General features: G+C 43.1%; 1 protein-coding gene across 1 annotated transcript in view; it reads left to right on the forward strand.

The window, feature by feature from the left end:
* The window catches only part of EPB41L5 (erythrocyte membrane protein band 4.1 like 5), a 171,459-nt gene extending 155,614 nt beyond the window's left edge, over window positions 1–15,845 (forward strand). The window contains 4 exon segments of the mRNA XM_017891982.1: window positions 929–1,003; window positions 3,877–3,918; window positions 4,278–4,405; window positions 11,580–15,845. Of these exon segments, the coding sequence (XP_017747471.1) occupies window positions 929–1,003; window positions 3,877–3,918; window positions 4,278–4,405; window positions 11,580–11,646 (312 nt within the window). The 3' untranslated portion in view covers window positions 11,647–15,845.
* The last annotated feature ends 10,686 nt before the right edge of the window (window positions 15,846–26,531 follow it).

The following is a 26,531-nucleotide window of genomic DNA, read 5'->3' on the forward strand; positions in this document are numbered from 1 at the left end:
TCCTTTTTTTTTTTTTTTTTTTGAGATGGAGTCTCGCTCTGTCGCCTAGGCTGGAGTGCAGTGGCCGGATCTCAGCTCACTGCAAGCTCCGCCGCCCGGGTTTACGCCATTCTCCTGCCTCAGCCCCCCAGTAGCTGGGACTACAGGTGCCCGCCACCTCACCCAGCTAGTTTTTTGTATTTTTTAGTAGAGACGGGGTTTCACCGTGTTAGCCAGGATGGTCTTGATCTCCTGACCTCGTAATCTGCCCGTCTCGGTCTCCCAAAGTGCTGGGATTACAGGCTTGAGCCACCGCACCTGGCCTTACTTTTTAAAAATTCATTTTGAGGCAGAATCTCACTCTGTCACCAAGGCTGGAGTGCAGTGGTGTAATCTTGGCTCACTGCAGCCTCTACCTCCTGGGCTCAAGTGATCTTCCCACCTCAGCCTCCTGAGTAGCTGGGACTACAGCTGGGTGCCACTGTGCCCAGCTAGTTTTGCTCAGTTTTTGTGAAGATGAGGTCTCACTATATTACCCAGGCTGGTCTCGAACGCCTGGGCTCAAGAGATCTCCTCCTGCCTTGGCCTCTCAGAGTGCCAGGATTACAGGTGTGAGCCACTGCATCCAGCCAAAAAAAGTTTTTTGTAATTAAAAAGTTAAGAGCCGGAATAGTCATAACCCTACCCAAGTTTTGTCTTACCAAAGGAGAACAGCTGTGTGAAAATTTACATAGCATTTTAGCTTTTTCACGTCCTGACTGTAGTATAGGTTTCCCTCCATGCAGAAGTGGAATCATTAACCACCATGATTCATGAGTGTCCCTGTGTGTTTAAAGGATTAACACTAATCAGGCCTGCGTCAGAATTATAAATTGAGAGGATATGGAAAAAACTTAACGTCTGATGATAAAGGGGTCATTTAACAACTCTAGATTCCTATCTTCCATAGGAGGCTACAGATGAATTGGATGCTTTGCTTGCATCTCTAACCGAGAATCTGATTGATCACACAGTTGCACCTCAGGTAAATCTGCTTTAAAACAGTATGATGGAAAGAAATTTCTGTTTCGAAAAATGTTCCTGCTACATTCCAGTTTTTCCCTTTTAATAATTCATAAACTTTTCATTTGATAAGAGTTTATGTTTTAGTAACCACTTAGCATTGCCTCTGTCCTAAAATTTTACCACTTTGAATTTGTGTATCACTGTATAGAAATCACATGTCTCTATAAGCCTTTTATAATTCAACATCATATTAAATAACATGAGAGAAAACATGGGGATAAAACAGCTTCTTAAGACAATAAGGATATATTTAATTTTAACAAAAGTTTTACAGAAAGATGAGAGCATAAGAATGGCATTGAACATATCAATCATTATTACAGTCTGGAAGATACTCTATTAAGTATAATTGTCCTTCAGTACCTGTGAGGGATTGGTTCCAGGACTCCCCTTGGATACCAAAATCCACGCATGCTTAAATCTCATATAAAATGGTGTAGTGTTTGCATATAACCTACACATATCCTCTAGGATATTTTAAATCATCTCTAGCTTACCTCTAATATCTAATGCAGTGTAAATGCTGGTAAACAGTTGTTATATGGTATTGTTTAGGAAATAATGACAAGAAAAAAGTCTGCACATGTTCAGTACAGACACAACCATCCTTTTTTTCCCCTCCAAATATTTTCAATTCACAGTTAGTTGAATCCACAGATGCAGAACTCATGGATATAGAGGGCCAACTGAAACAGTTTCTTCCCTCCAGGGATGAGAGAGATAGAAATAACTAATTTTGCTGGACGCAGTGGCTCACGGCTGTAATCCCAGCACTTTGGGAGGCCAAGGCAGGCGGATCACTTGAGGTCAGGAGTTCAAGACCAGCCTGGCCAACATGGTGAAACCCTGTCTCTACTGAAAATACAAAAATTAGCCGGGGGTGTTGGTGCACACCTGTAACCCCAGCTACTCGGGAGGCTGCGGCAGGAGAATTGCTGGAACCTGGGAGACGGAACTTGCAGTGAGCCAAGATAGCGCCACTGCACTCCAGCCTGGGTGACACAGTGAGACTCTGTCTCAAAAAAAAAAAAAAAAGAAATGACTAACTTTGTACCTTATGAGTGATATGACAAGAATTGCTGTAGCGGTTAGATGCCATCCTGAAGGTTTGGAAATACAGATGATACTTTCTGTGGTACTGAATGTTTGCTTACATCATTAATTCTCACATTTTTGTGTATATCAGAATCACTTGGAGGGGATGTTAACACACAAGATTGCTGGGCCCCACCTCCAAGTTTCTAATTTTGGTATATCTTGGGTGGGGTCTGAAAAGTTGTGTTTCTAACATGTTCCCAGGTGATGCAGATGTGGTCTGGGAACCACTCTTTTGGGAATGACCAGCATAGATTAATAAACAAAGACTTTACCAAAGGATAAGAATTAACTGCAAGTCTGGAAAAGTCTGTCAAACTATTTTTTGTTTACTACTTATGATATTTTTTTCTATTTCCTGCTGTTAACATGCATCTAAAAAAATATTGGTAGGAAAGTCATACTTTGTGGGTTGGGTTTTGTTTTTGTGTTTATTTTTTTTGAGATGGAGTCTCACTTTTTCGCCAGGCTGGAGTGCAGTGGCGCGATCTCAGCTCGCTGCAATCGCTGCCTCCAAGCGATTCTCCTGCCTCAGCCTCCTGAGTAGCTGGGGCTACAGGCGCATGCCACCACGCCCAGCTAATTTTTGTATTTTTAGTAGAGACAGGGTTTCATCATGTTGGCCTGGCTGGTCTTGATCTCTTGACCTCATGATCTGTCTGCCTCGCCCTCTCAATATGCTGGGATTACAGGCGTGCGCCACTACGCCCAGCCTGTGTTTTTATTCTTTTGGTGGTTATCTAATTTATTAATACCTGGACTTACATTAGTTTTTTCTTAGGAGTATCTAAGGCCACCAATGCAAGGACTAGTCTAAATTACTAGTAAAATGGGTGCGTTTCATTAGTTTATAATTCTACACATAGAAGATCTGTAATAGAAGGCTAGACATTTAAAAATAATATATCAAAGGCCTTGTGAACCAGGAGCAATATGGGTGTTTTTATTGCTGCTTTCTTCATGCATACATGATAATTAGAGACTGATCTGTATCTAAACAGATTATTTTTTCTGTGTACTTTCTTTGTGCTGTTTATTTGGATTAGTCACAATCCACTGTTCAGGCTGCAACCAAGAAGGCTATTATTATTTGTAATTAACTGAAATTTCAGAGAATAAAATGTTAAACTGAATACTGGGTGTGGGGTAGGGGCAGTCCTATTAAGTGAACTAAAAGTAGTAATAGATGCTTGAATGGTAAATTTTTAGATAAGAGATTCTCGGCCGGGCGCGGTGGCTCAAGCCTGTAATCCCAGCACTTTGGGAGGCCGAGACGGGCGGATCACGAGGTCAGGAGATCGAGACCCTCCTGGCTAACACGGCGAAACCCCGTCTCTACTAAAAAATACAAAAAACTAGCCGGGCGAGGTGGCGGGCGCCTGTAGTCCCAGCTACTTGGGAGGCTGAGGCAGGAGAATGGCGTAAACCCAAGAGGCGGAGCTTGCAGTGAGCTGAGATCCGGCCACTGCACTCCAGCCAGGGCGACAGAGCGAGACTCCGTCTCAAAAAAAAAAAAAAAAAAAAAGAGATTCTCAAAATTATGACACTTTCTTAAGTGGTGACGGATAGCATCTGTGTTGTATAATGGAAAAGGGTCCTGGATTTAGAAGTCCACGTCAGCTCAAGGAACACCATTAAGAATTGCCCTCCTAGAATGGATTTCGTAATAGATGTAAGTATTATAAGTATGAAAATAAGTCAGTCTTTCCAAAAAGTAAATACATAAAATTATTTTAGGTGTCTTCCACATCCGTGATCACACCCCGGTGGATTGTTCCGGTAAGTTCATGTTATTTGTGATTTTTTTCTGGCTACCCTCTCAGGGTACGGCCTAAAGGATTACTAGGTTCTTTGTTTTTCCTTAAAAATGTGAGGGTTGTTATCAAAGCCTTGTTAACTGAACTTAATGGCTTCAAGCTAGTGGGTTACCCTTTCTCGTTGTGTTTGTCAGGATGCTGGCAGAAACAAAAGTGAAAGTCTGAGATGAAGAATAGTTTAACAAAACAAAACAGTCATAATTATCAAAACTATCTTACTCACTCTCATATTCATTAGTGAAGCTTGATTTGGAGCTGAAGTGCTGACCAGGCAGGTATTGTTACCTCTGTATTTAGATGTGTCTGTATCTCCCACAGCAGAGTGGTGCCATGTCTAATGGACTTGCAGGATGTGAAATGCTTTTGGCAGGGAAGGAGGGACATGGTAATAAAGACGGAATCTCACTGATCTCTCCCCCAGCGCCGTTCTTGGTAGATGCTGTGACCAGGTGAGAAAATTATTTCTCAATTGCAGTTCTTAGGCATCTTTTAGGAGGAAAAAAATAATAAAACTTATTATCTCTAAAGCAGCAATGTTGATTCTTCCCTAACTGAACTGTATTGAAATTGGATAAATCTTTTTTCTGTTTGTTACTTAGTGTAGTGGCTTTTTCTTGTCAGTAGCAATTTTCTACAAAATTATGAAGTAGATTGTATTAGCATTTCTTTATCAGGTCTATGCTGAAGATATTAACAGGCTTATCTTTAAATTTTAATATTTGTTTTAAAATCAATTTGTATTGTTTCCTTTGATGCTTTACTATTATGCTCATGCCAACTGTAATAGTGATGAATGATGGTGCCCGTCAGCACAGGGGAAGAGGTGCAGTACCAATGGGTAAGGGAGGATACTCCCAGGGTGAGAGCCCTGAGATGCCTTTACCGACACATATTGTGAGCTCATTTCAACGCATGGCTTGCTACAAACAGAAACTAGACTCAAAAACTAGAGCTTTTCGTTCAGCATCTGGTTCTTCAACTTTTGATTGCTAGAACCATAACTGCACCTGTTTTACAAAAGATTTAGAATTGCCTTCACTTCTACCTCAGACCTTTTTTTCTGATTATATCCCCCATTTCACATATCCTCTTGAAAACGTGGGTCGGCTGAAATACATGCTTTCCTAATTAGAGAAAGGTGGGGGGAATTATTAGAGATTATTAACTTGAAAGATATTCAGTTTAATTTAAAAATTGTTCTCACAGTGTTTAAAGTAGCATATTACTCACTCAGCAAACACTTATTGAATGTCCATGATGGACCAGGCATTGACTGATATCTGACACTGAAGATAACAGTGAGCAAGACAGATGAGAGACCTGCATTTGGGAAGCTTACATCTAGTAAGAGAGCACTTTATACAGATGTAATGGATTATTTTTCTAAGCATTTGTATGCCTACTAACTATCACTGTAAAAATAGAGCTGCATACAGAGAACCTGATGGTCATGCTTTGTAATTGAATTTACACAATAAAATGTGAGCTCTTAAGGACTTTCAAATTAAAAATTGCAGATGAAAGCAGAGCTTATCTCTGTTTCTTCCTAAAACGCATGGAAAGGAGTAATAAAGGGCTTAAAGAGATAAAAATTACAGATCAGTGGAACAGAATAGAGTCTAGAAACAAACTCGTGTGTAATACAGTTTTCTGGTTTATGAAAAAAGTGATGGTGCAATGCTGTGAGGAAAGAATGGTCTTTTAGTAAATCAGCCGGACAGATTAGTTGTCCCTGTGGGAAAAAAACAATCTTGACCCAACTCCATACCATTCGCAAAAATCTATTCTGGATAGATTGCAGATCTAAATATGAAACATCAGATAATAAACTTATAGAAGAAAATATGAGTGAACTTACTTCTGACCTTAGAATAGGCAAAGATTTTTTTAAACAGCTCACAAGGAGCTTTAGTCTTACAGGAATAAAATCACTTGGATTACATCAAGAATTTTTTTTTTTTTTTTTTGAGACGGAGTCTCGCTCTGTGGCCCAGGCTGGAGTGCAGTGGCCGGATCTCAGCTCACTGCAAGCTCCGCCTCCCGGGTTTATGCCATTCTCCTGCCTCAGCCTCCGAGCAGCTGAGACTACAGGCGCCCACCACCACGCCCGGCTAGTTTTTTGTATTTTTTAGTAGAGACGGGGTTTCACCATGTTAGCCAGGATGGTCTCGATCTCCTGACCTCGTGATCTGCCCGTCTCGGCCTCCCAAAGTGCTGGGACTACAGGCTTGAGCCACCGCGCCCGGCCTACATCAAGAAATTTTGTTCATCAAAAGATGATTTCAAGATACTATGGAAGGGGAAGCCACAGAATAGGAGAAAACGTTTGTTCTCCATCCCTCCTTCTGTCTCTGTCTCCCTCTCTCACCCCTTCCGTTCTCCTTCCTCCTCAACCCCAGTCATAACTTTGTGTGGCAAAGGACCCACTCATATCTAGAATTTATAAAGAGCTCTTCCAAATAAGTAAGCTAAAGATAGCATAATAGAAAAATGGGCAAAAAACTTGAATAGGCAGTTCACAAACCGATATCCAAATGGCCGGTAAGCATTGTAGACAGTATGCAACTTGATTAGTCTTGGGGAATGTAAATTCAAACTACCATGTGACAGTGCTACATTTTCACTAGAATGGCTAAGATGAAAGATACATAGTACCAAGTGTTGGTGAAGATATGGGGCAACTGAAACTCTGTAAACTGGAGTAATCACATTGGAAATAGGTTTGGCAGTATCTACTAAAGCTGAACATACCCAGTGATTCAGTGATTCTACTTTTATGTACATACCCAATGGAAATATGAATATACGTCCATCAAAAGACATGTACAGGAATTTTTATAGCACCTATATTCATAATAGTCCAAACTGAAAACCTTCCAAATGCACATTAGCAGTTGACTAAATATTAGAACAGTGAAAATTAATAACTACAATATAGCAGTGTAGATGAATCACATAAACATAATTTGTTAATTCTCTACTTCTATGCAACAACTTACCACAAACTTAGCAGCTTCCAACAATACACACTATAATCTCATTTTCTGTGGCTCAGGAATCTGGATGTGGCTGAGCTGGGTTCTCTGCTTCAGGGTCTCTCACAGGCTACAGTCAAATATTGGTGAAGGCCAGGTTGTCATCTGAAGGCTCAATGGAAGAAGGGGCACCAGCCAGGGCTCTTGGCAGGATTCAGGATCTGAAGACCTGTTAGACTAAGGAACTCAGTTCCTAGCTGGTGATTGGCAAGAAGCTGCCCTCAGTCCTTACTACGTGGGCCTCTCCAAAGTAGTTGCTTACCTTATTCCAGCATGCAAACTGAGAAAGCAGTAGAGTCTGCTAGCAAGACAGAAATCACAATCTCATATAGTCTAATCACAGAAATGACATCCTTTTACCTTTGCTGTATTCTGTTGTTGGTTAAAGCAAGTCACAAGTCCTTTCCACACCCAGGGGCTAGAGATTACATAGGAGTGTGAATGGCTGGAGATGGAGATCTTTGGGGTTCATCTTGCAGTTTCTGCACTGTAATAAGGATAAACAAAATCAAGTTCAAACAGAAGCACAACTCTATAATGGTTACCCTTGATGTGCTGATGAATAAAAGAGAGCCCAAAAGAAGCTTTGGGAGTGCTAGTAGTGTTCTGTTTCATATTCTACATGCTGATTACAAAGGTGTATTCAATTTGCAAAAAGTTGTTCAAGCTGTAGACTCATGCCTTATGTGCTTTAATGTACGGATGTCATAGTAATTTCTAAAAATGATGACTGGGTCCCGTCTCCACAGATTTAGATTTACTTTGCAGTGTTTTCTGTGTGATACTGTGTTTCAAAGGCATCAAATAAATCATGAGGATAAAGAACAGGAGAGGAGACATCAGCAATTAAGAGATCTCAACAAGCTTTGGGAAGCAGCTAAATGATAAGTGGTAACCAGTTTAGCAGAGTGGAGTAAACTAAAATCTAAGCCTGAATAGGGAAGGGAGTAGAAACAGAAAATAAAAAGCAAGTCAGTTCACATTGCAGAACCCTGAAAAGGCAGCGAAATTGTAGGTACCAGATACTTGTGAAGATGGGATACAAGGTGGGGCTGAGAATATGGGGATTGGTTGAAAGTATTTATGCCCATTTCACCCATCTGCCATCCCAGCACCCTTGCTCATTTTAGCATAATTCTGAAGTTTTCCCTCGGGAGGAGCCAGGCCAGAGAGGCTCTGGATCTGGGAATTTCCATTTGGAGTAAGGCTCCAGACTGAACACGGGAAGACTAACTCAAAGTCCACACACTGAAGGGTGAAATTTCCAGCGTTCCTTCTTTTCTCAATTTCCTGAATGGTGTTAGCTAAGTATAAATGTCTGAGTTGAAAAAGTAAGAGGCTTATTCTCTGGAGAAACCAACCAACCAAAGAGAAAAAGGCCTGCACATACATTTGTGGATCCTCTGATGAAATTGCCAGGAATCTGCCAAATAATCACCAGGGAGCCCATTCGTTGATGAGTTTTGCCCATATATACACAGGTCCCAGAGACATTCCAGAGCTTTTCTTTTAAATACAAAGAGAGCTAACGATTGTCAGATACGTGATGAAAGACCAGAACAGGTAAAGTGAAAAAGAAGGAAATAAAGGCAATGTGAATTTTGACAAATAGAAGTAGGAAAAAAAGGCAATGTAAATGACAAAAGGTAACAAAATGATAGTATCTAAATTTAGAGAGAAGATACTGTATCCATGCCACAATAACAGGAAACTAAAAAAAAAGAAAACAAGGAAGCACTTTTAGAAATTATTAACTATATTAAAAATGAAATCCAGAGAGTGTATAAAAGATAAAATTGAGACAATCTCCCAAAAAGTATAGAATAGAAAGATGAAAACTGGGAGAGAAAAGAAAATTGGAGGATTGGCCTAGGAAGTCCAATATATGAATCATAGAAGATCTAGAAAGAACAGTCAGTGGAAGGAGGAAATTGTCAAAGAAAGGAGTCAGGCGTTCTCAGAACAGAGGACTTGAGTTTCTAGATTAAAGGGGTCTACTGAGTACCCAACACAGAGAATGAAAATAGACTACACCAAGGAGCATCATGAATCTTTAGGAGGTCAAAGTGAAGAGAGGATGTAATCTCCAGCAAAGGGGAAAAACAGAGTACGTACAAAGGATTGGTAATCAGAATGGCAGCAGACTTTACTGACAGCTGGAGATAACGGAGTAGTGTGCTTTCTGAATTCTGGAGGGCAATAATTTCTCACCTAGAGTTTTCCCAAACTATCAGTGAAGTGTGAGATTAGAATACATTTTTAGACATACAGTTTTCCTAAAATATATACTTTCCATGTAGCCTTCCTCAGGAAGCTACTGGAAGATGTGTTCCATCTAAACTGGAAGATATGTTCCTCTTTTTTATCCAAAAAAGAAGTCATGGGACCCAGGAAGCAGTAGAGAGGTGCAGGGATTTACCCAGAGAAAGGTGAAGGGAAGTTCCAAGATGGTAACTGCCTAGTGGGTCTAGAAAGGATCCTGTCCAGATTCAGAAAGGAAGATACAGAGTTGCAGAAAGGATTTTGCCAAGAAAAACACAGGTTCCCCACGCTCCAGTTTTTAAAAAAAATTATATGTCTGAATGTACTGAGCAGAGGTCCATGTTTACCTGAGAGGTTACGGATAGATGAGAGATTTGTATAGAAAACTGAGAAGTACTGAGGCTGAGCTCGCTTAAGACCAAGGAGCTTGCTTAAGATCAGGCGTTCAAGACCAGCCTGGGTAACACGTTGAGACCTCGCTTCTTAAAAAAACAACAACCACAACAAATACCCACTAAGCCATCACAACAACAACAAAAAGAGGCAGTTATTCAGTCCAGGGAAAATAAAAGTTGTATAAAACATGAAATATACTGATAGTTGTGAAAATATTTACATAATTACAACAAACACTGAATGTTAACATGATCGAAATTGGTCATATAGCTGTGCTGAAAAGATAAGAAGGCAGGATTGTGGGACTGGGGAGAGGGTGGAAGAAGGGTAAGCCATCATAGTCCACAGGAGGAAGTCATTGTGTCAACACATCACCCAGAACTTTGGGGGTTGTGAGGCAGAATCTCTGGAGGCAGGTTTGTTTAAACATTGGCTGCTGGGCCCCACCCTCATAGTCTGATTCAGTATATCTGAGGTGGGGTCTAAGAATTTGCATTTCTCGCAAATTCTAGAGACCACACTTTGAGAAACAGGTACACAGAAAAGTGAAGGAAAATACCAGGAAAAGAACCAGTTGATGTCCCTTGAAGTAGGAATAGAATGGTACGGGTGACTGAGTTTCATTTATAAATCTTGTTACCACTTTCAACATTTTAAATTATGTGCTTTGTATTACGTACTTTGATATCATTTTACGTTTTAAACATTTTTAGAGGCAGTATCTCTCTCCATCACCTGGGCTGGAGTGCAGTGTCATGATCATAGCTGACTGCAACCTCCAATTCCTGGGCTGAAACAATCCTCCTGCCTCAGCTTCCTAAGTAGCTGGGACTACAGGCATATACTACCCGCTAATTACATATATATATTTGGCTAATTACATATATATATTTGGCTAATTACATATATATATTTGTAAAGACGTCGTCTCACTTTGTTGCCCAGACTGGTCCCAAACTCCTGGTCTCAGTCGATTCTCCCACCTCCCTAAGTGCTGGGATTGCGGGTGTGAGCCTCCTTAGGACCCAGCATGTTTTAAATTTTTATGAAACCAAATTAGATGTCGTTACGTCCTTGCATTTAAACTCATGCAGCTCACTGATAGCAGAAACTCATGAGTCTTCATGCAGAGCCCATGTCTTTTTATTTTTCACACAGCTCTAACAAAATAGATTAACTGGTGCAGGAACACAGACACAGCCATCTAGGAATATGTAAAGAAACACAGGGCTGGGTGCAGTGGCTCATGCCTGTAATCGTGGCACTTTGGGAGGCTGAGGAGGGCAGATGGCTTTAGCCCAGGAGTTTTGAGACCAGCCTGGGCAACATGGTGAAACTCCATCTCTACAAAAAAATAACAAAAATTAGCCGGGCGTGGTGGCACAGGCCTGTAGTCCCAGCTACTTCTACTTTTGGGAGGCTGAGGTGGAAGGGTCATTTGAGCCTGGCATGTTGAGGCTGCAGTGAGCCGTTATCATGCCACTGCACTCTCTAGCCTGGGCGACAGAGCAAGACCCTGTCTCACCAAAAAAAAAAAAAAAAAAAAAACAGAAGCAGCAGCAGCAGAGAACAGCCTGCTTCCCTTGCTATCTCCTGAGTGTGTTGCCCTTGTGCTCAGCACAGCACTGTTCTTGATACTCATACTAACCCTGACTCATTAAGAAATGGTTAAGTGTGTTTGGCATATTTGTTAAGAAGGGGAAAAATCGTGCTATCTTTATATTTTATTTCAAAATGAAATAAGCAGTGTTTATCCAGAAATTTCCCTTCTATAGAATATCGCATTGCCAGGTTAGGTGTTACTACATATTGACTTAGGTCTGCAGTCTGCTGTACCCTCAAAATGCTTTATATGGCACTAATGGAGACATGAATGTCCTCCCCCAAACCCCAGGGGTTCCCTGAGTAACCCATTCTCTCTTCCTTTCAGCTCTGCTCCCACTGTAGCAGAAGAAGCTGTCCTGAAGCAGAAGTGTTTACTGACCACTGAGCTCTAAGGGCCTGTAACTGGAATACGCAGTTCTCTCCAGCATTCCGTCCTGGGATCCATTTCAGCTAGAATATGTTGGATTCAGGAGCTTGTCCATTACTTGTAGGTTAAAAAAAAAAAAAAGCTCCACGTAGATTTGACTTCAACTCTGTAAAAAAGACAGCTGTATTTTCCGTCCAACTGGAAAGGTTTCATCACACTACATAGCTGCCCAAACGAGCGTGTTTGGTCTTTAACTTTCTATACTTTTATAAATGTTAAAAATTCCCGAAACAGGGGAATGTCTTTTTCTGGGGTTTCCTTCAAACTCTTGGCTCCACCTAGCGGTTCTATTTGTTCATAACAACTTCATAACAAGGCTGTTTCTGGTAGTCAACAGCCTTTTGAAAGCGATTTCCATCTAATGTCAGGGTGAGCATCCTTGACCTGGCTGCCTGTTAGAGAAATTGCACTTTTCCTTGACTTACTAGAAATCGAGAATTTGGGAAATTAATGTGGACACTATAAAGGCAGACTTAGGGCCAACTTTTTTTTTTTTTTTTTTTTTTTTTAAAATTATTAAAAAACAAAAAGGAAGTTTAGAATATAGAGAGTTTTTAAATGTCTCCCATTCTTTTGATTTCTTCTTGTACTGGCTGTCTTAATATTTCAAGTTTCCATCAAGATAAACCCTGAGAAGAACTACAGAGAAATCAAACAAAATCCTGTCATTTTTTTCCGCCTGCCTTTCCACAGGAAGCACTCACAGGCACTGCACACGTATCCTGTAACTTTTCAGTGGGGCGGGTTACTGTTCAAGAGACCCTGGGGCATTTACCGCAGGCACCTGCACTCCTCCCTGAGTCCGGTGGGGAATGCAGGCCGCTGTAGCCTCAGGTCTCGAAGGCGCAGAACAGCAGTACTCCACATTGGTTCCTATTTGGACATAGACTTCGTTTCCTTTCAGTATAAGCTGAATACATTTAGAGCTTTCAAACTAGAAAAAAAAGGAAACAAAACAAATAGCCAGGACCAAAACAGGGAATAGGAACGGGGTAAAGGGCTGTTGTTTCTTAAATACACACCGTGTATGAAGCTGTACACAGCATACTGAAAGAACCTGCATTGCACTAGGAATTCTGTGTTCGTTTAAAAGAGATCTCTAGAATTTCCCCATCCCTTTGGGCCTGTACAAAGAAATTCTGGATGTTAATATATACTCCAGACAGAAAAATAACGTATAGCAATGTCCATCTGTAATTCTAAGACCCAGAAATAACACTATTTAGCTTTATAATTTTCGAATGAATAAGGTAAACCTCAGTTGCCATGGGAAAGAAGGACGATGTGGAAACCATACTGGTAAAGTTGTTAATCCCTTGTTATGGAAAAGCAATCTTAAGATATACCTCCTGGAATTTGCTTTCTAGTTTTCTGTCCTGCAATATGTATATAATTAAGCACTAATTTGTACTGCTTAGCATAAAAAACATCCAGTCTTATCATCTTTAAAACTTCATGGATTGGACTTTCCTGGGCTCCTTATAACATAATCATGTGTCCAGGCAAACACACACTGGTATCTGACTGGAAAGCTCAGGAATTTTAATCTTGCACCGTTTCCCAGGGAGCTGTAGTGATTGGAACCCACTTTTGCACAAAACACTTTTGCAGAAGGAAAGTCAACACTTCTTGCTGGCTGCCTCCCCTTAGCCATTATGCTAAGCTTCTGAGTTTCACTGGTGGGGCTCTTGCCAGTTCTTAATTATAGGACATACTTTCTCAAAGCTGAAAGTGACACCTAGAACCAGGATCTTGACCCAAGACATGATGGAATGAGCATCAAATTTTCAGTGTCTTGGCAACCGTAGATGTCCTGCAGGGTTACAGTTGTGCTGCTAGGCCACCACAGAGCAGCTGAGGCATTATGGCTTGGAAGACCTAAGTTTCTCATCCAGTTCAGGAGGTGATAACATCCTTATTTTAAACTTCCTAAAATTTAGGAATTAGGTAGTTGGACATATTCTGTGACCTTATGTCTTTGGATACCCGTATTCTTGACAGTTAGAATATTGATAGGGACTTCGTTAAAATTCACTTGAATCTCAAGTTAAGAGGAAATTTTGTCTCATGCCCTGACATAAAGTGGTAAACACAGAAGTTAATACTTGAATGCTGAATTGGCCCCGGCAGATGAGATAACTGTCAGGGATTGGTTTCCTGTCATAGCTGCTGCTGCTGCCATGCCCAGAGCTGCTGTAACCACTCTTCCTGTTCTGCTTCCCCGAGAACGGTGTGGTGGGGAGAGGCAGGGCTGAGGAGGTCTATGAATGTGGCAAGTAGGGAAGAGGAGATGTCTGTCTCTTGAGAAGAGAGAAGCATGTGTGAACCCATCAAGGATGCTGGCAAAGAGAGAGGTTGGAGATGATAGTGGATGAGAAGCAGGCTGGTGAGACTGGGCTGAGGTTGGAGAAGGGTAGCCGGGGGCACTCCTGAGAGTTTGCTGTGTGCAGGCCTCAGAGCTCGGCGGGGTGGCAGGGAGGAGAAGGGGCAGCCGGGGCACTCCTGAGGGTTTGCTGTGTGCAGGCCTCAGATCATGGCGGGGTGGCGGGGAGGAGAAGGGGCAGCCTCCCTGAGGGCAGACAGGAGAGGAACCTCAACTCAGTCCATTTCATAGCCCTGGTGGGGGAAGTGGGAGTTGACAGGGTGATTTAAAATAAGATGTGAAGGTTTCAGTTATCTGCTCTAGACTTTGCCTGAGAACTTGTAAATTAATCAGTGAGACCTAATTTGTGGCGTGTCAGTAGCATCACCTTTTGACACACAGGATGCCACGGTCATTTCAGTCCTGCTTTTCAGGAGACACTGCTGAACAGAGGAATGATCCAGTTCCTCGTGTGCTTATTTCCTTAACATTTATACACTGTTTTAAGAAAAAAACTTTAAAAATATTTCTTATAGTCTCCTAACATTTGTCTCTAGCCTTTGCCTTTGTACAATCACAGATATCCTATGGAGATTTAAGGATGAAAGCCCTGAGTTGTTCTTAGGTTCTTGGATCTGGACTGCTTGTTATTTTATGCTTCTCACTTCTGGCTAAAACTTGCACCTCTTCTTCTCTTAGCTAAGCCTCAACATGAAAAGTCTATTATTCCTTCAGAAGTCTTGCTAGCAGAATTATTTGTCAGTCACAGAGAGAAAATCCTTGCTATTTTCTAAGAGCCTTGAGAAGCAAAGTTTTTGTCTTTTCATTGAGAGGAGTCAGCAGTCTTGTTCTGTAAAGGACCAGAGATGGTCAATACTGTCCCACTCAGCTCTGCTGGCACAGCACAGCAGCAGCAGCAGCAGCTCGAGCACAGCCGTGTTCCTGCAGAGTCTCCTTTACAAAGCTGCTGACCGTTCCTGTGAAACTCTAGAGCAGTAGAGTGGCTGCGTGAACCGGAGGCTGGCAGGTGCTCAGATAGGGTCTGCAGTGTTACGTGTTACTTGGAGGCAGCCAACACTTCTGGACATTGCACCCTCATTTACACAGGTGGCAGCTGAACGAGGTGCTGTTGTGGGTGTCTCAGCTCTGAGAGTCTTTATGAGCTCCCACCAAGTTTTCATTAATCATGCCCTTGGCCATGTGGTTGCTTGGAAACCTGGGGTCTTCTGCGGACTGAAGAATACACATTTCTGTATCATTTGTCCTTTTTATCCTCTCAAAAATTTAAACACTGTACTTCTTCAGTGGTCAGAAGAAAGTTGGAAACTCTTCCTACATACTAGGCGTCAGGATGAGGAAATTTGTGTGAATTATAGAAATTTGCCGAGCTGAACGTGGCTGTGTTAACGCAGTGGTAGGGCTGTGGTTCCTTCCCAGTTCTGAGAGACAGGATCTGTGAGTCCCTGTGTCACCACATGGCTTGAGATGATCATTCAGTTACTCGTCAGGATTTCTCCTCTTCAGAGATTTTTTTATAGCACAGATCCCTTTGCCCCTTTTATCTCTTTATCTGGATATGATAGGTGGTTATGAGGGTCTCACTATTTTGTGTTTACCTTTTATACATGTAAAACTTTGCGGTAGCATTTAAAGTGTAATTTATTTTTCTATCAAGTGCACTGTTCATTTAGGGTGTTCCAGTTTTATATGACTTGTATTAGAAACACTGCACTGAGCTGTTTGTACACTGAAATGAGAACTCTAGATGTAACTCCATTCAAATAAAACTCGTGAGACATTCATGTTTTTGCACGCTGTTTCTGTTTCTTGGAACTGTGATTCCTACATGCTGACTTCAACAGAATTGTTAGAGCAGAGCCACTGTTGGTAGGAACCTGAGGAAGCGAGCAGACACAGCCCCACCATTTTTAGGTTGATTTCAATGTTTGTGGTGTAAATTTGAGAGTAGGGGCATTTTCAAAGGTTGAAAACCTCATTGGTCATCCCCAGCATATCCTGGAAGGCACAGTGGTCATTCCAAGGAGCAGCATGGTGCAGTAGAAACACAGCTTTGGGCATCGGATCTGGGCTCTACTACTTAATACCTCAGGTTTTCTGTCCGAAACGGCACATGAAGTATGTGTCACAGCGGGTAGTAGAGAGTATGCAGGTGTTGACTGCTCCTTCCTTTGGCCCCCACCAGTCCCCAGCCTTCCCAGGTTTGCACTGCACCATCCAGTGAGGAACGGTGCCACCTGGGTTGGTTTCTGGACTTCTGCTGGGCAGAGTCATACTGCACCATATGGGTGTTGGCAAAGCTTCTGAGAAAAGTTGGAAGTCTTCTCTTTCCCTCTCCCCTCTTGTCTTCTGCCTGGGGGAGAGGCCCAATTGGGCCATTAAAACTAAGGAGCTTTTCTCTGCTCTTTGGAGATGTATGGAGAGGGGCTAGAACCCAGATTCAATCACTGTACCAGGAGCTCTTCTAAAAGGAATTTGTTGGCAGTCAGTAAGTAATGAAAGCCACCAATAAGGAGCAAAAACAACTCATTGGAAAGATAAGGACAGATGGGAAGATGGAGGTAGAGGGAGTGTGGATGGTGTCTCCACAGGCGCTGCCTTAGAGGGCGCCTGGCCAGGCTCTGGTTCCCCAGAAGGAAGGGGAGTGGATACTGGGCCACCAAAACAGCCACAAAATAAACCCAGAATGGGTTTTCGTGGCCAGCACCAAGAAAGGCCTGGAGGGACTAAGAGGGTGCAGACCTCAGGTCACTAAGGTTATTGTCAGGCCCAAGAAAAAGAACTCACCATTAGTCTGGTGGCAGGGTGGTGAGTCAGAGTGATCTGTCTCTGGCCCCATCCTTGTCCCAGCAGATACTCAGCCCACTGTTCTTAGATTCCCAGGCTCGTCCTGAGGAGAGACCAGCGGGGTGGCAGAGCAGCACCCTCCCCTACAGCAGGGAACCCTCTGCAGCCCAGGCTGGCGTATCCTTCAGACTTGAAGTGCACCAGGCAGAGATAACAGTCAGTACATGCTCTCAAGCTAGCAAATCATGATGTTAGGGCAGGAATTGATTTTCAAGATTACCGGTCCCAGCCCCTCAGTGTGTAGATGAGGAAACAGGTCATGAAAGGGACAGGAACTTGCCCTAGGTCACACCGCTAGGGATGGAAATTCAAGTCTGAGCGTCCAGGACACTGTCTCACTGCTCTTCTTTTGGTAGTTTTCTCTCAGCACGGCTTGTCTCGGCTCCCTTAACTAGACTTGCAGCAAAGAGTAGTCTCAATCTGCCATGTCCCCAAGGCCTTTCCAACCTGCATCCAGAATTTCTGCAGGGGAAGTTAATCTGTTCAAATCCTCATGGCTCCAGGAAGTGCCTTCCCAAAAGAGAAGAAAACCATAACATGTATCTGGAGGGGGCTTCTGCCATCCTTCAGGGTTCCTGAGGGACTGAAATAGCCTTTCCTCTTGCCTGGGTTGTAGCCAATACCCTTTACCTTGGAATGATCTTTCCGTTTACCTTGTGCTGTCCCCTCAAGAGCTCTGAGTACCATCTAGGTGGTGAATTCATAGGTACTCACGGGGAAGCTGCACCATCTCCCTGGAAACTGTCACTTGGTTTGCTGCTGATTTCTTAATCTTGTTCCAGGTTAGGATCTCTTGCATATATGGAAGCATGGCATTTTTGCATGCAGTTTCATGTGCTCAGCCATGCATCATGGCTCACACCTGTAATCCCAGGTGTGGGATTACACCTTTGGGGAGGCCAAGGTGGGTGGATTGCTTGAGCCTAGGAGTTTGAGACCAGCCTGGGCAACATGGTGAAACCCTGTCTCTACAAAAAAACCAAACACAAAAATTAGCCAGGTATGGTGGTGAGCACCTGTAGTCTCAGCTACTCAGGAGGCTGGGAGGATCGCTTGAGTCCAGGAGGTCGAGGCTGCAGTGAGCTGTAATCCACTGCACTGAAGCCTGGGCAAGGGAGTGAGACCCTGTCTCAAAAAAAAAAAAAAAAAAAAAAAATCATGTACTCATTGATCCCCCAGGGATTCTCAGGTTGGAAGCCTTGCTCAGCGGACTAACGACGGGAATGTCAGGCCAAGGAGTGGTTGGGATGGAGTGGGCAAAGAAAGAGGAAGCCGTCCGGGGCAGCTGGCAACTCCTCTTAGTGTTGGTGAGTAATAGACGCTCAAGAAATGCACGTTCAGTGAAGCCTTCGAAACATACAAAGTTCTCTGCCTCCAAGATTGAAGCACACAACACTTCTAGGCCAGCCGTTTTATATGAATTAGTCCTGAATTACAACACACTACACCCTATTGGAACCTCATCCACCAATCCTTCTGCCTTACCCTTGTAAAATGGGATGATTCTAGTACTTCCTCACAGTGTGGGAAGTTAAATGAGTGAAGACTGCACAGTGCTTATAAAAGTGCCAACAAATGTTTGGAGTGTGGCTCTTGCCATTATTTATGGTGGTGGTGGTGGTCTGTTCTTAGCCAATCTTCATTTCTTTGCCTTCTTCCCACCCATCTGGCGAATCACCATCACTAGAGAGATCCAGCCACCATCTCTGAGGGCCTGGCCTCAGCTGCAGGAGGGAAAGCACCCACAGAGCGGATTCCTGGTCACAATTTCTTGGGTCCGCCTCACCTCCAGGACCCAGTTGCCTGGTCTGTTTGTACTCCAGGGCTCCATGGCAGCTGTCTCATAGTCTCCACTCTGTCCCTCCTCAGGGGCCCTCACACTCTAAGCAAATGGCCTCATGTCTACCTTGCAGATGAAAGCAGAAAGCATCAGGTGGGAGCACTCTCAGCAGCCCTTCCTGTGTCTGCGCCCACATTTCCTCCTCCCTCCCTGTTCAAACGGATGTGCTCATTCCACAAGTCGTACCCCAGGTCCCTCACCATCTCCCTTCTAAGGGGACTTACTCTGTGGACCTTCTTTCTGTCTCCTGTATCTTTATGCTATGCCTCCCTAAACACCGTTTCCCTATAAAATTGAAACCTTTCCAAATGTTTCCCCCTTTAAGATGGGCAATAGAAAGTTCTCTTTCTCACAGCTCCCTCTGGTGTCCTCCGTCTTCTCTCTTTCACAGCTACACTTCCTGAATGGGTTACCCTCTGCCCTGAGTACAGCCACAGTATTCAGGCCTTCTTGGCCCGGCCTCATGACAGTACCTGATGTCCTCTTTCCAACTACCCGTCTTTTCTTGGTTCATTGGCTAGGATAGGGTAGATTACACTGTAGTCATGACCTAGAAAATCTCAGTGGCTTACAAGGGCCAACAGCATCATTTGCAGGGCCTACTGCAAAATGAAAATGCAAAGCCCTATTAAAAAATTACTGAGGATTTCAAGATGGTGACAGCAGAGCATTAAACCAAACCCAGGGCCCTTCTCAGTGCGAGACATCCACAGAGCCAGCTCTGCTTACACCGAAGTTCATTTCTCACGCCACATTTCCACTGCAAGTAACAAGAGGGCTTTCTGCTCAAAGCCACGTAGAGACCCATGCCAAGAGATTTAACATGTACTTATGATCTCAGAGACAAGGAATGACACTTGGGCTTATCACATTTTTGCCTACAAGTGACACACATCACAGTTGCTTGCACTTTACTGGCCAGAAAAAATCACTCGGGTGTGTCTGAGTTCAAAAGGTGGGCACAGGGCAGGGCACTATTTGGTAAAATAGCCTCCTACATGTGGTTTAACACGAACTTTTCCTGGTTACTCTGCCAGTCTGACCACTACTTGGTCTCCTTTGTCCGACTTTCCTCTTCTGCCCGTTCCTTCAAAGCTAGGGACCCTCATTCTCGGTCCCACCTGTTCTCATTCCCACGCTCCTGAAGCTTCAGATCCATCCACGTGCTGGCGCCTCCAAAATCCCTGTTACCCAGATCTCCGTCTGGGTTCCCATTCCTAGTTCCATTTGGATTTCACAAAAGCACCTTAGACTCAGTATATCTTAAGCCAAACTTAAAAGTCTTCTGCCAAAGCCCCGCTCCCCTCCACCTGCCAAAATTGCTACTTCTCAGTGGCCTATCTCAGTGAACTATCCGAACTGACTGTCTGTTTCTCCTCCCCTGTCTGACCAGTCTTCAAGTCCCACTAAGTCTGTCTCTGAAATATCTCCTTATCTCTGCAGCTACATCCCTTGAGCAAGTCAGCATCTGGCCTGAGCTACTGCAGTTACCTTCCCATTGGTCTCCCTGCATTCAGCCAGTCCAATCCATTTTCAAATCTATAGCCGGAAATAGGCCATCATCCTCCTCTGCTTGAACTTCCTCAGTGGCTTCCCATTGCCTTGAAAACAGAACCCAGACTCTCTAGGGCTTCCACAGCATGTTCTACACCTCTCCCTCATGACTGGGCCTTTCCTCATTCTGCCAAGAACTAGGTTCTCCAAGGTATTACCTCTAGGGTCCTTGGTTTGGGGTCAGGTCACATGTCACTTCCCCAGACGTCCCTCTGAGCACCCCAACATCAGCCTGTCCCCTTTTGCAATCATTACTTGTTTAACTGTCTTCCTCAGTCATATAAGCTCATTGATTGCAGCATCTGGGCACCCAGCACACTGTCTGCCATGCAGTTGGTGCTCACATATTTGTCACATGAATGCTGAACCGATTAAACACTCAGTATGTTCCTCTTTGTTTCCTACTAGGAACTTAATGTAGGTTTCTCCATTTGGTACCCTCTATCAGAACATGTTAGGTGCTTACAAAGTGCCAGCAAGTCTTGCTGCTAGTAGATGCTGGACCAGGATTTGAACAAGTCTGTTTGACTCTAATGCCCGAGTTCAGCATTTCTCAAAACATCAGGCATTCACACGTAAGTGACCAATCATCCTGGTTTCCCCTGGACTGAGAGGGTCCCTGGGACATGGGACTTTCAACACACAAAAAACAGGAATGTCCGGGGCATTCCCGGGACCATCTGTCACTCTATTCACCACTGTCACAATCTTTGCCACATGTGTGTTAGTTGCTTCATGTTCATATTTTTATTTATTTATTTATTTATTTTTGAGGAGGAGTCTCGCTCTGTCGCCCAGGCTGGAGTGCAATGGCCAGATCTCAGCTCACTGCAAGCTCCGCCTCCCGGGTTTATGCCATTCTCCTGCCTCAGCCTCCCGAGTAGCTGGGACTACAGGCGCCCGCCGCCACGCCCGGCTAGTTTTTTTTGTATTTTTTAGTAGAGATGGGGTTTCACTGGGTTAGCCAGGATGGTCTCGATCTCCTGACCTCGTGATCCGCCCGTCTCGGCCTCCCAAAGTGCTGGGATATTTTTATATTTTATCAACTTGCTTTCACTTAACCTCATCCTCAAATGTAAATTGCAGCTTTTAATGGGCTCTTTATATTTTTTCTAATATGCATTTAAAAACAAATACTAAAATGAAAAGTGTTTCATCTGTATATCACATAAAACCATCTCAAACATCCCCAGGGGTTGGCTTGCCACCCTCTGGGAAACCCTGGCCAACCCGTGCACTGCCTGAGGCCCAGGAACTGTTCTTCCTTCCTGCTTCTGAGTTCTCCTGGAGCAGCACTGTGCTGGCCCCTCCTGTAGCTGGAGTGTCAGCACTGTGTCTACTATGATATGTAGGTTAGCTCTTTCAGTGGCCACAGCCACTCCACGAAGGTGGTTATCACAGAGACATAGATGAGCCACCTGAACTTGGGGAGGTAGGGACAATTGGTAAGCTGCTTGTCTGGGGCAACATGGATGGTGCTTGTCACAGTCAGGATATGAACCTGGGTCTGCCATGGTCTATCTCAGGCAAGGCCAGAAGCATGGGCATAGCTCCTTGGGCAGGCCTGGTTGATTTGGGCTAGCCTTGGAACTCTGCATCTGTCTTTTCTCAAATATGGTCTACAGCTCTTGTCCTGAGCTCTTTGACCTCTGCCTTGACACTCCCCGTCAACTGAAAATTGCATTCACACCAGACTTCTCCCCAGGCCCATTCACACCAGACTTCTCCCCAGGCCCATTCACACCAGACTTCTCCCCAGGCCCATTNAGCTGGAGTGTCAGCACTGTGTCTACTATGATATGTAGGTTAGCTCTTTCAGTGGCCACAGCCACTCCACGAAGGTGGTTATCACAGAGACATAGATGAGCCACCTGAACTTGGGGAGGTAGGGACAATTGGTAAGCTGCTTGTCTGGGGCAACATGGATGGTGCTTGTCACAGTCAGGATATGAACCTGGGTCTGCCATGGTCTATCTCAGGCAAGGCCAGAAGCATGGGCATAGCTCCTTGGGCAGGCCTGGTTGATTTGGGCTAGCCTTGGAACTCTGCATCTGTCTTTTTCTCAAATATGGTCTACAGCTCTTGTCCTGAGCTCTTTGACCTCTGCCTTGACACTCCCCGTCAACTGAAAATTGCATTCACACCAGACTTCTCCCCCAGGCCCATTCACACCAGACTTCTCCCCCAGGCCCATTCACACCAGACTTCTCCCCCAGGCCCATTCACACCAGACTTCTCCCCCAGGCCCATTGACGGGACACTATAGAAAGTCCTGCCTCCATAGAACCCACTCAGATAAGCTGCTTTGCAGCTCAGCATAAGGGTATGTGCACATGGCTTCACAGTATTCTTTGACTTCCTCTCCTGTGCAGGGCCAGGTCTAGGGTAAAATAAATGAGATGTCTGGAGCACAAAATGGAAGAGGCATCCAAGACATGCTAAGATTTTGAGAGAACAGTCCTGTCACTGGCTTCGAGATGCTTCAGTCTAGTTTACAGAGTTTAGTCCAGGGAAACTGGGGGTCTGGGAGGTCAAACTTATTAGCATAATGAAATATATTTTCCTTCATTTTGTTGACATTTGCACTGATAGCACAAAATCAATGTTGGGTAAAACTGTGCACCTTGGGGCAAATCAAGAACAATGGCACCAGGCTGCATGACGAGTCCACTGCCATTTGATGGGGGTTTGAGAGAGCCTGAAGCAAAGATCTGGAATTGGAAAAGTGGAAACAGCTCTGAAAAACAGATTTTATGGAATTTGAGTCCAAAAGGGTCAAAACAGCCGCTCACAGACGTGTGTGGGATTTTCACTCTTGTCACATTGCTTAAAAGACCATAAAGCTAAAGATTTACTTGGCTTAATGAGGCTCCTCTTTCATCAGTTATTTCCTGGATGACACGGCCTTAGTGTGACACACCAAGTTCCACTCCACTGGAGGAGGGAGCCCTTCCCTGGCCTGCGTGTAGGTTGTAGAGATTTGGGGTTGAGGGGGTGATGATCAGGCCATATTGAAGCCTGGTGCCTTGTGAAGGGAGGACAGTCATGGTAAAGTGGCATAGAGGACAGACTTTGAAGCAGATGAGGATGCTGAAGTCCGTAAAAGAGAAACCATCTGAGATAGGCAAGCAGCAAAAATAAACCTGAGTTCATAGAGCAGCCGTATTAACAATAGTTAAAAGGTCAGAATAGCCCACATGGCCATCACTGGGTAAATGGATAATCAAAATCTGATGTATCTGTGCAATGGACTATTATTCAGCCATAGAAATGAAGTACTGATAAATGGTACGACATGGATAAACCTTGAAAACATTATGCTGTGTGAAACGAGCCAGGCGCAAGAGGTCACATATTGTATGATTCCAATAATATGAGATATCAAAAGTAGGCAAATCCATAGAGGAAGAAAAGCGTATCACTGGTTGCCAGAAGCTGAAGTGTGGGGAATTTGGAACAAGTACTTCATGGGTCCCCTTTGGGGATGATGAAAATGTGTTGGAACTTGATAGAGGTGATGGCTGCACAATACTGTACTAAATGCCACTGAATTGTACACTTTTAAATAATTGATGTTTTGTGAATTTTACCTCAATAGAGCAAAAACACTGAAGTGAGAGCAAGGAAAATTACCAGGAAGAAAGGCAGACATTACATAATGATGAAAGAGTAAATTCACCAAGAAGACATAATCCCAAATGGGTATGGCAGACATTACGTAACGATGAAAGAGTAAATTCACCAAGAAGACATAATCCCAAATGGGTATGGCAGACATTACGTAACGATGAAAGAGTAAATTCACCAAGAAGACATAATCCCAAATGGGTATGCACCAAACAAAAGAGCTTCAGAATACATGAAGCAAAAGCTGATAGAATTGTAAAGAAAAATATACAGATTCTCAACTATAGTCAGAAATGTCTTCAACACCCCTCTCAATATACAGAAAATCTGTAAGGATATGACAAACTTGGACAATACTATCCATCATCCTGACCTAATTGACGTTTATAAAACACTTCACCTACTAGCACTAAAATACACATCATTTTCTAGTGCACATTGAAGATTTACCAAGATAGATTGTGTTCTGGGCCACAAAACAAATCTCAATAACTTTTAAAAGATTCAAACCGTGCAAAGTATATTATCTGACAATGATGTGATTAAACTAGAAATCAATGACAGAAAGGTATCCTCTGGTATTTGGAAATGAAATAACCCACTTCTACATTACTTACTGGTCAAAGAAGAAATTAAAAGGAAAATTGAAAGTATTTTGAAATGAATGCATATAAAAACACAAAAATCTCAAAATTTGCAGGTAGCAGCAAAAGTAATACACAGAAGAAAACTTATATCACTAAAAACTTTTATCAGGAAAGGTCTCAAATCAGTGACCTCAACCCTTATCTTACGAAAACAGAAAAATGAGAAAGTAATCAAATCCAAAATAAGCAGAAATAAAGACACACTGAAGAGTAGAAATCAGTGAAAAAGAAAACAGAAATTTTATAGAGGAAATTAGCTGGGCGAGGTGGCGGGCACCTGTAGTCCCAGCTGCTTGGAAGGCTGAGGCAGGAGAATGGCGTGAACCTGGGAGGTGGAGCTTGCAGTGAGCCGAAATCGCACCACTGCACTCCAGCCTGGGCGACAGAGCGAGACTCTGTCTCACAAAAAAAAAAAAAAAAATTCATAAGTAGGCAAATATGGTTCTTTGAAACCAATAAAATTCATAAGCCTCTCATGAGTTAAACCAGGAAAAAAAAAAACAGAAGTCACAAATTACTAACATGAGGAATACGAGAGGTGATAGAACTACAGAACCAACAGAACTTATAAGGATAGTAAGGGAGTACTATCAACCTTTTATGCCAGTGCATTTGACAGCTTAGAATAAATAACATATTCCTTCCTTTAAAGACACGAAGTACCTGAGGGAGTGATGTAAGGTGCTCATCTCTGTTTTACCTAACTTGGAATTCAGGCCAGAAGAGCAGTGAGCATCACTCAGAAATTCTTCAAGCAGAACTAACAACCTTCAGACACCTGGAGCCAAAGATAATAGTTGAAACATACAATAGACTGCCTGTGTCAAAACTGGGGAAAATGTCTTTGGGAAATTAGAATATTCAAAGCAGCCGTTTATACTGGAGGAATTTAGAAAGCCACACATGTGCCCAGGGCAAGACCCATGCTCAGAAAAGACCTAAATTTTCACCTGGGGCTTATTCCTAGACATAGGGCAAGCCATAGTGCAAAGAAAATGCCTAAGTGTTAAAGGAGGGTCCTAGGACACAGTGAATTTGCAAGGCCTGGGAGAGATACTTTTACTTTTTGTCTGTTTGTTTTAGCTCCTGGCATTCAAAGAAATCTGTCAAAACACTAGCTGAACACAAGTGACCACATCCAACAAGAATTATTACAGTCTTTCCAATAATATTTTGAGCAAGTCACTAAACAAATGGACTACCATGTCCTTCACCAATTAAAACAAAACAGAAACAGAAAACCTGAGGAGAGGAGAGAATTTGATATCCAGAGTTAATACATTATAATATTTCGATGTCCAGTTTTCAAGAAAAAAATCACAAGGCATACAAAGAGGAAAGTATGGCACATTTAAAGGCAGTAAATATACAATGGAAATCATCCCTGAGGGAGGCTAGACATCAGAAATTCTAGACTTTCTTAAATATACTCAAAGAGCTAAAGACATGGACAAAACACTAAAGGAAAACAGAACAACTATATATACAAAATAAGAATATCAGTAAAGAGGTGGAAATAATAAAAAGGAACCAAACACATGCTGGAGCTGAAAAAGTACAGTAATTAAATGAAAATTCACTAGAGGGGTTTAATAGCAGATTTGAACAGACAAAAGAATTCATGAACTTCAAGATAGAACATTTGCAATTATTGCGTCTGAGGAACAGAAAGAAAAAGAATGAAGAAAAGTGAGCAAATCCTAAGGGACCCATGGGACTCCATCAAGCAGACCAATATACAAATAGGAGTTCCTGGCTGGCCTGAAGGTAGTGATTCATCTCAAATGACTGTTCAGTCAGTCACAGGTTGAAATCCTTGTTCTACTCTTTCTCCCCGTCTCACTACTGTAATTGACTAGTCTTTTTGAAAAAAGAAAAAAACAAGTAGAATTCCAGAAAGAGGAGAGAGAGAAATAGTCAAATAATATTTGAGGAAGTAATGCCCATAATGCCCC

The sequence above is a fragment of the Rhinopithecus bieti genome, unplaced genomic scaffold, assembly GCF_001698545.2.
Source record: "Rhinopithecus bieti isolate Rb0 unplaced genomic scaffold, ASM169854v2 scaffold_19969, whole genome shotgun sequence".
Taxonomy (NCBI): Eukaryota; Metazoa; Chordata; class Mammalia; order Primates; family Cercopithecidae; genus Rhinopithecus; species Rhinopithecus bieti.